This window comes from Balaenoptera ricei, chromosome 11 (genome assembly GCF_028023285.1).
Source record: "Balaenoptera ricei isolate mBalRic1 chromosome 11, mBalRic1.hap2, whole genome shotgun sequence".
Classification (NCBI taxonomy): Eukaryota; Metazoa; Chordata; class Mammalia; order Artiodactyla; family Balaenopteridae; genus Balaenoptera; species Balaenoptera ricei.
Window position 1 is genome coordinate 70,415,029 of NC_082649.1, and position 14,201 is coordinate 70,429,229.

The 14,201-nt window shown below is 53.1% G+C and overlaps 1 protein-coding gene across 1 annotated transcript in view; it reads left to right on the forward strand.

Moving 5' to 3' along the window:
* The window catches only part of DNAH1 (dynein axonemal heavy chain 1), an 85,027-nt gene that overhangs the window by 8,916 nt on the left and 61,910 nt on the right, over nt 1-14,201 (forward strand). Inside the window, exons 2-6 of the mRNA XM_059939830.1 lie at nt 6,702-7,071; nt 8,084-8,156; nt 10,401-10,575; nt 11,026-11,182; nt 12,113-12,245. Coding sequence (XP_059795813.1) covers nt 6,736-7,071; nt 8,084-8,156; nt 10,401-10,575; nt 11,026-11,182; nt 12,113-12,245 — 874 coding nt within the window. The 5' untranslated portion in view covers nt 6,702-6,735. The remainder of the gene's footprint in view (nt 1-6,701; nt 7,072-8,083; nt 8,157-10,400; nt 10,576-11,025; nt 11,183-12,112; nt 12,246-14,201) is intronic.

Below are 14,201 nucleotides of genomic sequence, written 5' to 3' on the forward strand. Positions count from 1 at the left end.
AGCAGTACCCCCTGGTCCCTGCCACTCAAGCCCATCTCCAGTTGAGGGATACAGCAGTAACCATTGCATAGTAGAGGGTGAGGGACTCTGTAAGCTAGATCTCCTGAGAGTGGACCCTTTCCACAGTGGCCTGTCCATCTGTCCAGAAGCCATGGCCCCTGTGATGTCACCAACCCGCTGTGTTGCTTGGCAACTTTCCAGGATTAGTGCTCTGCCCCTGTCATCCCTGACGTCCCACCATGGGCTGATGTTGCCTTGGTAACTGGATGGGCACTGCAGCTTTTTGGACAGCTGTACCCGGTGTGGGAAGTGGCAGGCAAAAGAGGGGAAGCAGGTGCCTCTCCACAGGCTGATTGGGGTACACAGCCTATCCCCAGACCTACAGAGGAGCCAAGCTGCCCAAAACAGGGCTTTGGGAGTCTCTGTCCCCTCGAAGAGCTGTGGCCATTCTTGCCTTCAATCCCCCTCACACTCTTTCCTTCCTTCTGCTATGGTCACCAAGTACCTATTGTGTGAATGCCAACAAGAAAAGCAAAGTAAACTATGGTTCAGGCTCAGGAAAGGTTATATCAGCATTGGGTCTTGAAGGATGAATAGGAGTTGGCCAGGAGTAGGAGTTGGTGGAGAGAGATGTTCTGGACAGAGGAAGCAGAAGTCAGTGCAAAGGCTGAATCATTCTCTCTAGTCACAGCTTATACCCTGCCTCTGGGTTCTTTGTGGCCTGGTCTCTCTGGCTGTCTCCCACTTAGTAGACATTTTATGGTAGGGACAGCGTCCAGTTCAAATCTGGACACTTAGTCCCCAGCACAGGCCTGGCACCAAGTCAGCATTACTAAAATGTCAAATAAAATCGGGCATTTGCATGATGAGCATCAGGTCCTACCACCTCCCCCAACACTAACCTGTCTTACCAAGCCTCAGTTTCCCCATCTATGAAATGAGGCCAGTTCTGAGAAGGCTCTGGGCAGGGATTCTCAGATTAAGGTGGAGTGATTTTTACATTTTCTTTGGTTTGTAACCCACCTCTTTTCCTTATAGAAAAATGAAAAGACTGGTGGGTAGAGTGGGCATCTGTATACCTTCAGATCCCCTAATTATCAGTATTGGACCACTTTTGCTTTATCTCCTCTCTCTATATAGTTATCTATGTATAAATTTTGCTGAACCATGTGAAAGGAAGTCCCAGCAGCAGACATCCTGACATTTGTCCTTAAATTCTTTAGTGCACATCAGCTAAAACAAGGACAGTCTTCTGTATAACCACAATAACATTATCACATCTGAGAAAATTAACAATAATATCCAGGGCAGGAAGGAGGATCTAAGCCTGAACCCATGCCAGGTCTTGGAGCAGATGGGCACCTTGCGGGGGCGGGGGGGGGGGGCGGGGGAGGTTCATCCACTGCCCACCCGGCGGAGGGCTGAGGTGGAGTTGCAGCCCGGCTGTGTATGTATGTGTGTGTGTTTAAGCTGAGCCTCCGGGGGAACAGAAACGACCCTTTCCGGTAAATTTCCCCAATTTTTATTCCCACGTTGTTTACATAGCTTTTTTTTTTTTCTTTTAAACAGGATTCAATCAGAGTTGTCGCACTTTGAAAACAGCATTTGGCTGTTTTGTCTCTTTCTCTAGAAAAGTCTGGGAGGGGAGATGGATAATGGAGCCTGGATTTGAGAGCCTAGACGGCTGACACTTTCCCGCTGGCCCCGAACCCGCCCCTCGGAGGTGGCGAAGCTCTGGGTGGGGGAAGCCGCGTGAGTTGGGGCGGGAGGAACCAAGTCAGGAGTGTGTAGGGAGGCTAGTGCAGACCTGCGGAGGTTCACTGGCGGAAGCTCCCTCCAGCCTTGCCGGATGGTCCCGCCCCTTAGCAACGGGCCCGGCGTCCCTCCCTAGAAACGGGCAGCGGGACCCCACAACTTGTGCGGTGGAGCCGGTAGGTCGGTGGGCCCACGGGATGGCGGGGCAAGCGCCTGCAGGGGGACCTCGATAAGTCTCAGAGGGCAAATGCACAGAAAGGAGGACGCGCTCCCGGCCCAGGGTCCACATCCCTGTCCATGAGCCCCCATGCCGTTTCTCTGCCTTGGCCAGTGGGAAGGGAGTGGGGTGCACTTTTAAACAACCTTGCAGATAAGTCCCATAGTGACCACACCCCATGCTGAGAATGTAGTCCTCTCCCTGTCGTTTCCCATGCAGGGAAAAAGCCAGGATTCTGGTCCTTATCAGCCACCAGTGCCTCTCCTGAGCCCGACCACGTCCAATCTTCTTAGTCCTTTTGGTTCCCATCTGTAAATTGGCAGAGTACTGCTGCATCTGTCTCACAGAGCTTACAGAGATCAACTTCCTTCCTTTACTTACCCCATTCATTCATTCGTTCATTCTCACAATCATTCACCACTTTCTAGGCACCTACCATGTGCCAAGCCCATGCCAGTCCCGTGCTAGGTGTCGAGATTCCAGAGATCAGTGTTACTTGAAAATTGCTGCATTTGAGCACGAACAGAATATGTGAAACCGATAAGGGTGCAGGATCCTTGTTGAATCACGGGTGGGTGGCTCAGAAGCCCTCCTGCTTAGGCACTCACCTTGCAGAACCTCAGGGCTCCTTGGCACACAGTTTGAGAACCACTGTTGTGGTGCTAAGGACAGCAATCTTTGGGTCAGCCAGAGGCGGAGACCTCAGTTTCTATTCTGGTTCTGCCACTTCTTGGCTGTGTGTCTTTTCCAAGTTTCTTGACGTCTCTGGACCTTAGTTTCCTTGTTTGTGGATTGGTGATTCTAGTAGTACCTGTAGTGAGGATCAAATACCCTTGTTCATCTGTGTCCATCCAGCCCAGTGCTTGGTGGGTGGTCAGGTCACGTGGGGTTGAATGTCAGTGAATCCAACCTGAAGCTTCCTCTGACGCAAACCAAAATGGCTACCAGGTGATCTAACTGGGTCACGGTGTATGATCTTCTTTATGTGTCCTTGGATTCAGTTTACTAATATTTTGTTGAGAATTTTTGCATCTATATTCATCAGAAATTGCCTGTAATTTTCTTTTTTTGGTGGTGTCTTTGTCTGGTTTTGGTATCAGGGTGATGGTGGCTTCATAGAATGTCTTTTGGGAGTGTTCCCTCCTCTTTTGGAAGAGTTTGAGAAGAATCGGTATAAGTTCTTCTTTGTATGTTTGGTGGAATTCACCTGTGAAGCCATCTGGTCCTGGACTTTTGTTTGTAGGAAGTTTTTTTGTTTTTTGTTTTTAATTGCAGATTCTATTTCACTTCTAGTGATCAGTCTGTTCAAATTATCTATTTCTTTTTGATTCAATTTTGGTGGGCTGTATGTTTCTAGAAAATTGTCCATTTCTTCTAGGTTGTCAAATTTGTTGGCATATAATTGTTCATAGTATCCTCTTATGGTTTTCTGTATTTCTGCAGTATCAGTTGATATTTCTCCTTTTTCATTTCTTATTTTGTTTATTTGTGTTCTCTCTTTTCTCTTCTTGGTAAGCCTGGCCAGAGGTTTATCCCTTTTGTTTACCCTTTCAAAGAACCAGCTCTTGGTTTTATTGATTTCTTCCTATATTTTAAAAATCTGTTTTATTTATTTTCTCCCTATCTTTAATGTTTCTTTCCTTCTGCTGACTTGAGGTTTTGTTTGTTCGTCTTTTACTAGTTCTTTTAGGTGGTAGATTAGGCTGTTTATTTGAGATTTTTCATGTTTTTTGAGGAAGGCCTGTATCTCTATGAACTTCCCTCTAAGAACTGCTTTTGCTGCATCCCATAGATTTTGTATGGTTGTGTTTTCATTGTCATTTGTCTCAAGGTATTTTTTAATTTCCTTTTTGATTTCCTCATTGACCCATTGTCTTTTTTAGTAGCTTGTTGTTTAGTCTTCATGTAATCATTTTTTCTCATTTCTTTTCCTGTGGTTGATTTCTATTTTCATGCCCTTGTGGTCAAAGAAGATGCTTGAAATAATTTCTATACCCTTAAATTTGTTGAGATTAGTTTTGTGCCCTAGTATGTGGTCAGTCCTAGAGAATGTTCCATGTGCACTTGAAAAGAATGTGTATTCTGTTTTTTTTTTTTTTTTACGTAATGTCCTGAAAATATTAAGTCTAACTGTTCTATTGTATCATTTAGGATCTCTGCTGCCTTTTTTAAAAAAAAATTATTTATTTATTTTTTATATTTTTTGCTGCATTGGGTCTTCTTCGTTGCTGTGCACGGGCTTTCTCTAGTTGCAGTGAGCAGGGGCTACTCTTTGTTGTGGTGCACGGGCTTCTCATTGCGGTGGCTTCTCTTGTTGCAGAGCATGGGCTCTAGCTGCATGGGCTTCAGTAGTTGCAGCGTGCAGCCTCAGTAGTTGTGGCATGCAGGCCTTAGAGTGCATGGACTTCAGTAGTTGTGGCACATGGACTCAGTAGTTGCGGTGCACAGGCTTCAGTAGTTGTGGCGCACGGGCTTAGTTGCTCCGTGGCATGTGGGATCTTCCCAGACCAGGGCTCGAACCTGTGTCCCCTGCATTGGCAGGCAGATTCTTAACCACTGCGCCACCGGGGAAGTCCCTCATTACCTCCTTTTTAAACTCGGTGTCTATAAGACTGAAGAGGTCTGTTTCATTGTTTATTCCTTCAGGGGAATTCTCTTGGTCTTTTAACTGGTGGTGGTTCCTCTGCTTCTTCATTTTGCTTGTATTTCTCTTACTCTGTGTGTTTAGGAGAAACAATTATCCACTATAGTCTTGAAGGGCTATTTATATGTGGGAGCATCCCTGATAGCTTGTGTGGGTTTAATATTTTTTTGGCATGAGGGCTGTTTTTGGCTTGGATGCTTGCCCTCTCTTTCTTCAGGGTGTGCTGGTCGTTATCCCCTTGATAGGGGGTATGCAGATGCACAGCCCCCGTGCACACTCCCAGGAGGGTGGGGACAGAGGTTGGCTCCCAGTGGCGGGACCCTCATTGGTGGTGGCCACGGCAGGCCGTGTGCTCCCTGGAAGGAGGACCCTCCACCCACCCCTGGAGCTCTTGTAGGCGGTGCCCTGCCGCCAGATAGTGAGCCTGGGAGAAAGAAGCTCCTATGGCGGGCCCGCCCCTCTCCTCATGGGGGTGGCCCCCAGCCTTGCCACTCTGGCGGGCCCAGGCTTCATCCCCGGACTCCCTCGGCTGTGGCGACCACACCCTGGCCCCCTCAGGCTTTCTTGACACAGCCAATCCCAGTCCTCTCCCTGGTCTGACCTCCAAAACTCAAGCCTCAGCACCCAGCCCCCGCCCGCCTCAGTGGATGAGCATCTCAGGCTGGGGAGTGCCAGGTGATGGCCCTGACCATCTATGCAGATCTCTCTCTGCTTTGTCCTCCAAAAACCCGTTGCTTGCTGCGTTCTCCCGCAAAGCTCCCCCTCTGTCCAGGCTGATCTCCTCACCAGTAAGGGGACTTCCCAGTGTGTGGAAACTTTTCCTTTTTCACAGCTCCCTCCCAGGGGTGCAGGTCCTGTCCTGTTTCCTTTCTCTCATTTTTTCTTTTTTTCTTTTGTCCTTCCCAGTTACGTGGAGATTTTCTTGCTCTTTTGGAAGTCTGAGGTCTTCTGCCAGCATTCAGTAGATATTCTGTGAGGAACATTCCACATGTAGATGTATTTTTGATGCATTTGTGGGAGAAGGTGAGCTCTACATCCTACTGCTCTGCCATCTTGATCTGATCTCCCTGACTGCCTTTTTTGTTTTTGCACCAGCATTACACACAAACCTCTTCTTCCTCATACCCTTATCTAGTTTCTTATAGTGCTCCCCTGACCAAGGATTTCCCCTGGTGGTGCATTTTGAGGTGGCCAAAAGCAGCAGTGGCTTGGCAAGGGCTCGCTTGCCGCACAATAAAAACTCTGGAAACCCTCATCCTCGGGATGTGCATGCAATCCAGTGGTGCATCTGTTGTTCCCTGTGGGGAGACAAGAGGGTGTCAGTTTCATTAGCTGGGTTGATCCTAAGAGCCAGGGTGTGGATGAATAGCTTTCTGTTGCTGGCAGAGGTATCTGTGGGCCAACAGAGGGTCAGGGTACCTCTCGGGAGGTGATTTAGTTCTCTGGCTCCTGGGGTAAGGTAAGGGAGATGGGCATGGGTAGGGAGATGGGCATGGGTAGGGAGATGGGCATGGGTAGGGAGATGGGCATGGGTAGGGAGATGGGCATGGGGGATGCAGGGCATGGCCCAGTGCCCCACACTGGGAAGAGTCAGGGCAGTCCGGCAGGACTGGGTGGGGTGGGGCTGGGGTTGGGGGAATGGGGGTAAGGGGCACTTTCATCCAGGGGCAACTGGATGAAAGTTATTTTGGAGAAAACCAAACAGGGCTCTTCATTGAGTGAGTGAACTCTGGGCCTCCCTCTTTATCTCCCCTTGTGAGAAGCCCGGCCTTGCTCTGTAACACAGGGGAGAAGGGTGGGAAAGTACAGAAGGATGCACAGGGTTGGGGGCATCTATAGAGTGTTCAACCTCTGACTCTGGGGTCTCATTTCTCACACAGCTTCTAGGGAAGGCCCTGCTGTCTCCTGGCAGGACCTTCCTGGCACTCTGTGATTAGATTAGAAGAGTACTCCTTCCCTCCGTTATCTATGCCTGGGGGCTGGGGCTTGTTGTGGGGTGGCAGACTAGGCATCCCTGTATCCTGGTGGCCCTGGGGGATGAGCAGAGGTTGGCAAGGGCCCAGTGACACCAGTATCTTCTCCTAGGAGCTCTGGCTGGGACATCACCCTGAGAAGCAGCATGGAGCAGCCTAACAGAGAAGGCCACAGCCCAGGAAGGACCCCTCAGGGCCCAGAGTGCAGCACTACTCCTGTGGGCCATGAGTGTAGTCTGAGAGACCTGGAGCATAACCTGGGGAGCATTCTTCAGGGACCAGATTCTGGGTCGGAGAAGCTTCCTCCAAGCCCTGACCCCAAGACCCCACCTTTGCCCCTGACTGAAGCCCCACCCACGCCCTCAGACTTGGGGCAGCCCCGGAAGTTGCTCCTGACGGGCACTGATAAGAAGTACCCACTGATGAAGCAGCGTGGGTTCTACTCTGACATCCTCAGCCCTGGAAGCTTGGATAAACTTGGGGTGAGTGTGGCAGCCATACCCTACCAAGCCTGAGCCTTCCTTGTGGGTTCTTTTTGCCCTTTCTTCCTTTTATCCATCCATCCATCCACCTATCTGTCTAGCAATTTTCCACCCACTCACCCATCTGCCCATCCTTCTGACCATCCATCTCTGTCCATTCATTCAACAATTCATTACTGAGCACCTGCTATGTGACAGGCCCTGGACTAAGCCCTAGTGACAATACACCAGGATTATCATCCATATGCCTATTGTCATGGGGCAATGGCTTTGGTGGGGAAATACTCCCTCCCCCGGCCCCAGCTCTGGTGGGGGAGGGGGTCCTGGGACAAGGTGGTGTACTGCTGAGATTTACAAGATAGGTATGAATTTGCTGGGTAAGATAGGGGCTGCGGGGAGTGTTCCAGGCAGGGAGAACAGAAGATAGAGAGCCTTGAGATCCCTGACAGAGGCCATGGCCCACATGGAGGAGGAGAGTAGAAATAAGAGGAGAGAGATGGAGGGCAGGGGAAGACGAAGAAGGGGTATAACTAGGGGAGAGTTCAAAGAGCCCTGTGCGTCCCAGACAGCCTTAGGATGGTTTTAGGCAGGGGAGGGGCCGATAGAGATAGGGTGAGGACCCATTGATACCCACTGTGCCAGAGGTCCCAGAGTGCCCTTGGCAGTGGAGGAATACACAGAGACACCTGCAGGGCTTACAGTACCTCTGTCTTGTGGCTCAGCCCCTGGACACACAGCAGGAGTGTTCTCAGAGTGAGGAGGGGGACTGTGCACGACCAGAATGGGGTTGGGCCAGGGGTGTCCCAGGTGGCCACAGCTTGTCACCTACTGTGGCCTCTGAATGAGGAATTGTGCAAACTCCTCTTCACTGATTCTTCCTCATCCCTGTCCCTGTGCCCCTGGGATGCTCTCTGGTGGGCTTGGGAGAGACACCTGGCCTTGGGGGCCCTACCAGATCCTGCCTGTCCTTGGGATGTTTACTCTCCCTCAGGGCTATGGGGTTTGGTTTCAGGAAGTGTGTCGTGGCCCCTGCACAAACCAGGACCTCCTGCGGCAGGCCAACCTTGACAAGTTCACCCCAAGAGGTCAGTGCCCAGGGGGCTGGGTGGGTGGGTGCCTTTAGAAGCAGGGCCTCTGGCCTTGGGGAGATTGTCTCCTCTTGGCTGAGGGTTTCAATCTCCTCAACTGTGAAATGGGGATAACAGGAAACAAGGTGCTTTGCAGGGGCCCAGCTCATGGTGAGTGCTCGGTGAAGCACAGCTGCTTAATTGTGACTCTTGGCAGAGCTGTGTGTGACAAGGGCACTGTGGTGCGGTGGGGCTGCTGAAGGCCAGGTCCCCATTTCCCTCTGCCTGGCTGGGGACAGTAGGATATTGACATGTGTGTTTTCTGGAACGTGGAACGTGGGCTTGGAGGAGGTCAGGACTGTGTCTGAGTTGTTACCTGGCTCGGGCTGCAGCACCTAGAACAGGGCTTGGAGCAGGAAGGCGCCCAGGATTTCACTGCCAAAGAGGGGAAGAAGGACACTCCTCTCAAGCTCCGTGATGAGTCTTGTAAGGTGTGGGGCAGGTCTGCAGGGCGCGGGCCAGTCCCCAGTGGCAGAGGGGAGGAGAGGGCGGCTCCAGGAGAGGCAGCGAGCTGGGTGGGGCCCTGAGAGGCAGTGAGGATCTGGAGGGGGGGCCCTCCTGGCTGGCCAGCGGACAGGACGCCCTTTCGATCAGGTCCAGAAGCTGCATGGTCCCAGCTGTCTGCCTTTCCACTCTATCCCCAGGAGAGGCCTGGCTCTGTGCTGGCACTGTCCAGATTTGTCTTCTTGAGACCCACAGTCCTCCTGGGGGCCTGTGAATCCCCAAAAGTGGCACAGGAAACATCACATGTACGTGCCTCTGTGCAGTGATCTGAGGATCCGGCCTATTGTGGTCAGCAGTTTCACAAGTATCTGTGGCCCAGAAAATGGTTACAAACCACAGATCGAGGGCTGCGGGGGAGCTGGGAATGGGGCTTCTGCCATCCATGGCAGGGATGGGGGCAGGGCTGGTCAGCAGCTCTGTGGCCCCACCCACGTGAGGAAGAGCAGCCCGGCAGGGTCACAGGGTGGTGGCAGTCAGGGCTCGTGGCCGTCAGAGCTCTTGGCAGAAGGCTACGTGAAGGCCTGGGAAGCCTGCCTAGGGCTCCCGGACCAGCAGCGGCGGGGGCCGGGCTTTGCTGTCCTCACCCTGGCTCCTTCTTGGCTCCTGAGACGCAGGGCCAGGTCCAGGAATTCATGATCCTGGGTGTGGAATGTGTTATGGACCCATAGGCTCAAGAGCAGATGATTAGGAATCTGAAAACTGCCCCTGGGCCGGGCCATTTTGGTAGCGTGGGGTTCCCCGAGCACCTGACAGCTCTGGTAAGAGAGCTGACTTAGCTGCAGGTGGATGGCCTATGCTCAGCCTCTGGAAGCTTCTGTAGAGCCCCAGTGGGTACCCCCAAGGTAGACCCTCCTGTGGTGTGACTGCATCTTGACCCCAGAGACATGAGGCCCAAGGAGGGGGTTACTAGGGCCTCCCAGGGGAGTTGTTCGGAGCCATCACTGAGCTGTCCAGAGCCCACCCAGGCCCTGGGAAAGGTGGCTCATCCCCGAAACATTTTCCTGCACCCCCGTCCCCACCGCTATGGTCTTGGCTTGCCTGAGACTTTCCTTCCCATTTAACATCCTGAGTCCCGGGAAACTGGAACGTCACCCTATCAATGGGTCTCTCTTCACCAGCTCCCTTGTCCTCAGACCTGGAATGGAAGCCTGTCTAAGGAGGGGTGGCCATTTTGTGACTTGAGGGTCCCCTGGGGGTGGGGTGGCGGTGCCACCCACTCCTACAGTATCCAGGATGTCTTGAGTCTGGAAACAGTCCCAGTGAGTGAATGGCATTCAGACCCAGAGATGCTTGGGAGGGCCTCTGGGGTAGGGATGGCAGGAACCCATCCCAGACATGCAGGGAGCTACCACTTCGCCTTCCTATCCAGCTCTAATCCTCACTGGTAGTTTGATTCAGCATCTGGCTTGAGCAAAAGCCGCTGGCACCAGGGCTGTGGGCAGAAAGGAGGGGAATGGTCAAGCATGCTGGCTCTGGGCAGGGAGAGCAGGACCAAAACAGACCTTCCGGAGGCCCTTGTCCTCCAGGCTCATGATCCCTTGGGAGCCCGGTGCACATCTGGCTTCTCCCTGCCACAGGCCAGCTCTGAGCTTCCCATGCCCCAAAGCTGCATGCCTGGTACCTGCCTAGCACTGTGTTTTGGGGGTGTTGGGCCCCAGCCTGAGCCCCTGCAGCTCCTGCCCCTGCCCCTGCCCACAGTCAGAACCTTTGAGGTTCCTGAGAACTTCGAGGAGCGCCTGGAGCATCAGCACATCGGGTCTACCACCAAGCTGCTCATCCAGACTGACTTCCCGCTGCAGGCCTATGAGCCCAAGGTGCAGGTGCCCTACCTGGTGCTGCCGGGCCAGTGCCCCCGCAAGATTGAGATTGAGAGGTAGGTATGGTTGGGTGAGCAGTGGGAGGGCCTGCCCTCTGGGAGGTGGCATCCACCCACCTCAAGGGGTGAGGGACAGTAGACAACTAGGTGGTCATCCTCATGGCAGAGGTTACTAAGATGGATCTGTGTGCAAGTGTTCAAATCAAATCTTCTAGCCCTTTGGTTTCTTAATAGGAACGAGTTGCTTTCCTTGCTGTGGAATCAGGGAGGGTGGCATTTAAGTCAACTTGGTGGAACTGACAGGCAGGATGCAAGGGCAGTTGGGGTCCAGGACGCCAGCCCCAGCCACCATTCCACTTCCTGATGAGTCCCAGAAGGGCGGAGGGCCCTGGAGGGGTCATTGGGCCACACCCCTACTGCCTCAACTCCCTGGGCCCTTGCTGACCCCCATGGAGACACCTCACACGAGCCGAGCTGTCATGAGATTTCCTTGTCGCCCTCGGCCAGGAGGAAGCGGCTGTACCTGAGCCTGGACATTGAGCAGCTGCTGGCCAGCGAGGGCATTGACTCCGACAAGCTCATGCCCAGGCACCCAGACCCCCACCACCCCCAGACCATTGAGCAGGGTCATGACCCGCTCTTCCCCATCTATCTCCCACTGAAGGTGAGTCCAGCTTCCACAGAGGGCTGATGGTCAGGAGATGGGGGTGCAGGACTCCAGCAGAGGGATCAGACTCAAAAGGGGATCCCATGGCAATCACAAGCACTCACTTGTCAAACAGGACAACTGCATAGTCAGAGCGCTACCCCCACTCCTGGGGTTTCAGACATCCTAGGCTGGGGCAGGAGGGGCCCCAGAACCCCTGGGACGCTGATTCCCTGCTTCTTCCCTGGGAGCCTGGGAACCCTGTGTACATGAGCTCTGTCCCCACCCCACCCACGGGCACCAAGAAGCAGCCCAGTTGGACTGTGGAGTAGTGTTCAGGCCTTCCTGACTACTGCGTCTGGTGTCACTGGGATGGGGAGACCTGGGGTGGAGGAAGGCACCATTGTAGCCCCTTTGGGGTACCAATGGGGAAACTGAGTCCAGAGGAGAAGGAGGGAGCATAGCCTGCTCTGGTTTTCACCCACTTCCCTGCCCTTCCTCTCCATGGTCCTGAGTATCTCTTGCCTGGTGGTCCCTATGGGGAGACAGAGTTGCATATCACCCTATAAAGATGGCCTTCTGACAACCTGAACCTCCATTGTTTCTGAGTCTGGTGGGTGCTCAGAAAAATCCAAGGGCCACCGCTTCCCTTGGACCTGAGCTGGGTGATCCTGGCCAGTGGTGGGGGAGAGCCCATATCCTGCTCTGAGTCCCCAGATACCCCTCTGCTTGAACCTCAGTGTGGCTTGGTTGGACAGGGTTTCATAGAGCCAGACTCCACAGACCCCTGTGAGCAGCAGAGGAGGCACTCAGGCCCCTGGGCCCCAGTCTTCAGCTTCTGCATCTGGGGAGGGGCCTACTCAGGCACCCCTACCCTCTGGCATGCCCAGCCCACTGGGTCCACCAGGGGCGAGCCGCCTCCTCCCAGCATCTGCTGTTTTCTTCCAGATATTTGACAATGAGGAGTTTGACTGCCGGACTCCCAGTGAGTGGATCAACATGGGCTTGGAGCCAGGGTCTCAGAACAGGAAACCTGTCCCCGGAAAAGCCCTCCTGCCCACCGATGACTTCCTGGGGCACGGTGAGCAGGGCCAGCAAGGGCAGGGGGACAGGATCTTGTCTGCACCATCCTGTCCTGGCAGCCCAGCCGTAGACTCCTAGACTGCCCTGGGGCCTCAACCATGGGAGGTGGGGGCCCCACCTTTTGAGGCCTCCCAGCTGGGATACAGGCCAGCGGGCTGGCCGCATAGAAGGAAATGCAGGGACCAGGGATGACATGGGTGGGTGGGCTGGGGAAGGGACAGCTGGATGGTGTCTAATGTTAAAAAAAAAAGTCTTTGATTTATTGGCAATGAAAAATATGCAAGCTTATTAGACATGTTCAAATGTGTATAAGGGGCACAATTCAAGGCTTTCCATCCCCTGCCCCAGAAACCGCATTGCTCCACCTATAACTGTGGCCTCTTGGCTTTCACCTCTGCATGGACAACACACACACTGTCACACACTCACACTCACACACTTGCTTTCAAACACACACATTCATAAGCCCACTGTCACACTCACCCACCGTCCCTCACACACACACACAGTTGCACTCATATACACATTTTCACCACACACACACATGCCTACTGTCACCCATTCACAACCGCTGACACACCCACACACACATTCCCACACTGATGTTGCACAGATTTGCCATATCTTGCCCTTGTCTGTGTCTGCCCCTCCTTTGGCCCCAGGTCTGCCCTGGCGGTCGTGGAAGCTCTCTCCAGTTTGCTGCTGTCTGCCAGGCTGACCTTCCACGGTCACCACCCTGGCCTGCCACCATGGCTGGCATGACTACTCTCTATGTAGGCATCCTAGGAAGGTCTGGGTTATGAGATTGGAGGTGGCTGTCCCCATGTGCAGGGCGAAGGCCTCTCTGCTCCCTGCCCAGTGCGTGGATATGCCGCTGTGGAGTGGGGAGTGGGCCCAGTGGGCCGGCGCCCAGGCGAGAGATAGGATTGTGAGAGCCATGCTGGTTTTCAGACTGCTCAGCCTCCAGGGGCCCCACAGCGAGTCCGTTGTGCAAGCTGTAAGTTAATGTTTCAGTTTAAAAACATGTTAATGCTAGAATCAATTTCTTTGAACTAGATAAGAAACCCAGAATGTTCCCTTTACTTTGGACTTAATTACAAAAATAATTTAACTCAATTGTTCCCAGATCTCCAATTCCTGGTGATAAAAACAGAAGGTTTGGGGCTGTATTAACCTTAAATGTACCAGGTAGTGGCTTCCCTGAAGTGCTTCTGCTTGCACCGCTTCATATGGGCCCTGGCCCTGGGTGGCAGCACTAATGGTGGAGCGTTTCTGCCAGAGACCTCTGCTTTCTGCTGGGGGCTTCTTGTGACATCTTTTCCTTTAAGCTGAGTCAAGACAAGGTCAGCATTTTCAAAAAGGAAACTAATTAGGAAGAGGAGGGAAAGCAAAACAAAGCCAAAGCTGGTGAGGTATATCCCACAGCAGCCTCCTTTACTTATCTACCTGGCATCAGTCAGTGGGAGAATTTCTTTGGAATTCCAGCCGGGAGAAGATGCATACACAGTATGACTTTAGGCTCTGTGAGACACACAAACAAGGTAACAAGTCAGAAAGTGCCTGGGGCAAAGGTGCTATTTTAGGCAGAGATGCTTCTACAAGGAGAAGCCACTTGAGCAGGGAACAAGCCAGCATCGAGGTGACCTGGATGAAGACTGTTCCAGGCAGAAGACACAGCCAATGCTAAGGCCCTGAGGCAGGAGCAAGCTCCAAAGTCATAGGAATAGCCAGACATCCAGTGTGGCTGGAGAGGAATGAGTGAGGGAGGCAGTGGCAAGAGGTGAGCTGGAGTAGTCAAAGGCTTTCAGCCCAGGGAGAGGGTGGGAAGCCCATTCTGGCCAAACAGCCCCCGAGGCCCACTTTGAGGCCATTGCAGGGAAGCAGTCTTCTACCCTGCCCTGCCCTGATGGGAGGAGCCCGGGGGCTCAGCTGCCACATGCAGCCTAAGTGCTTC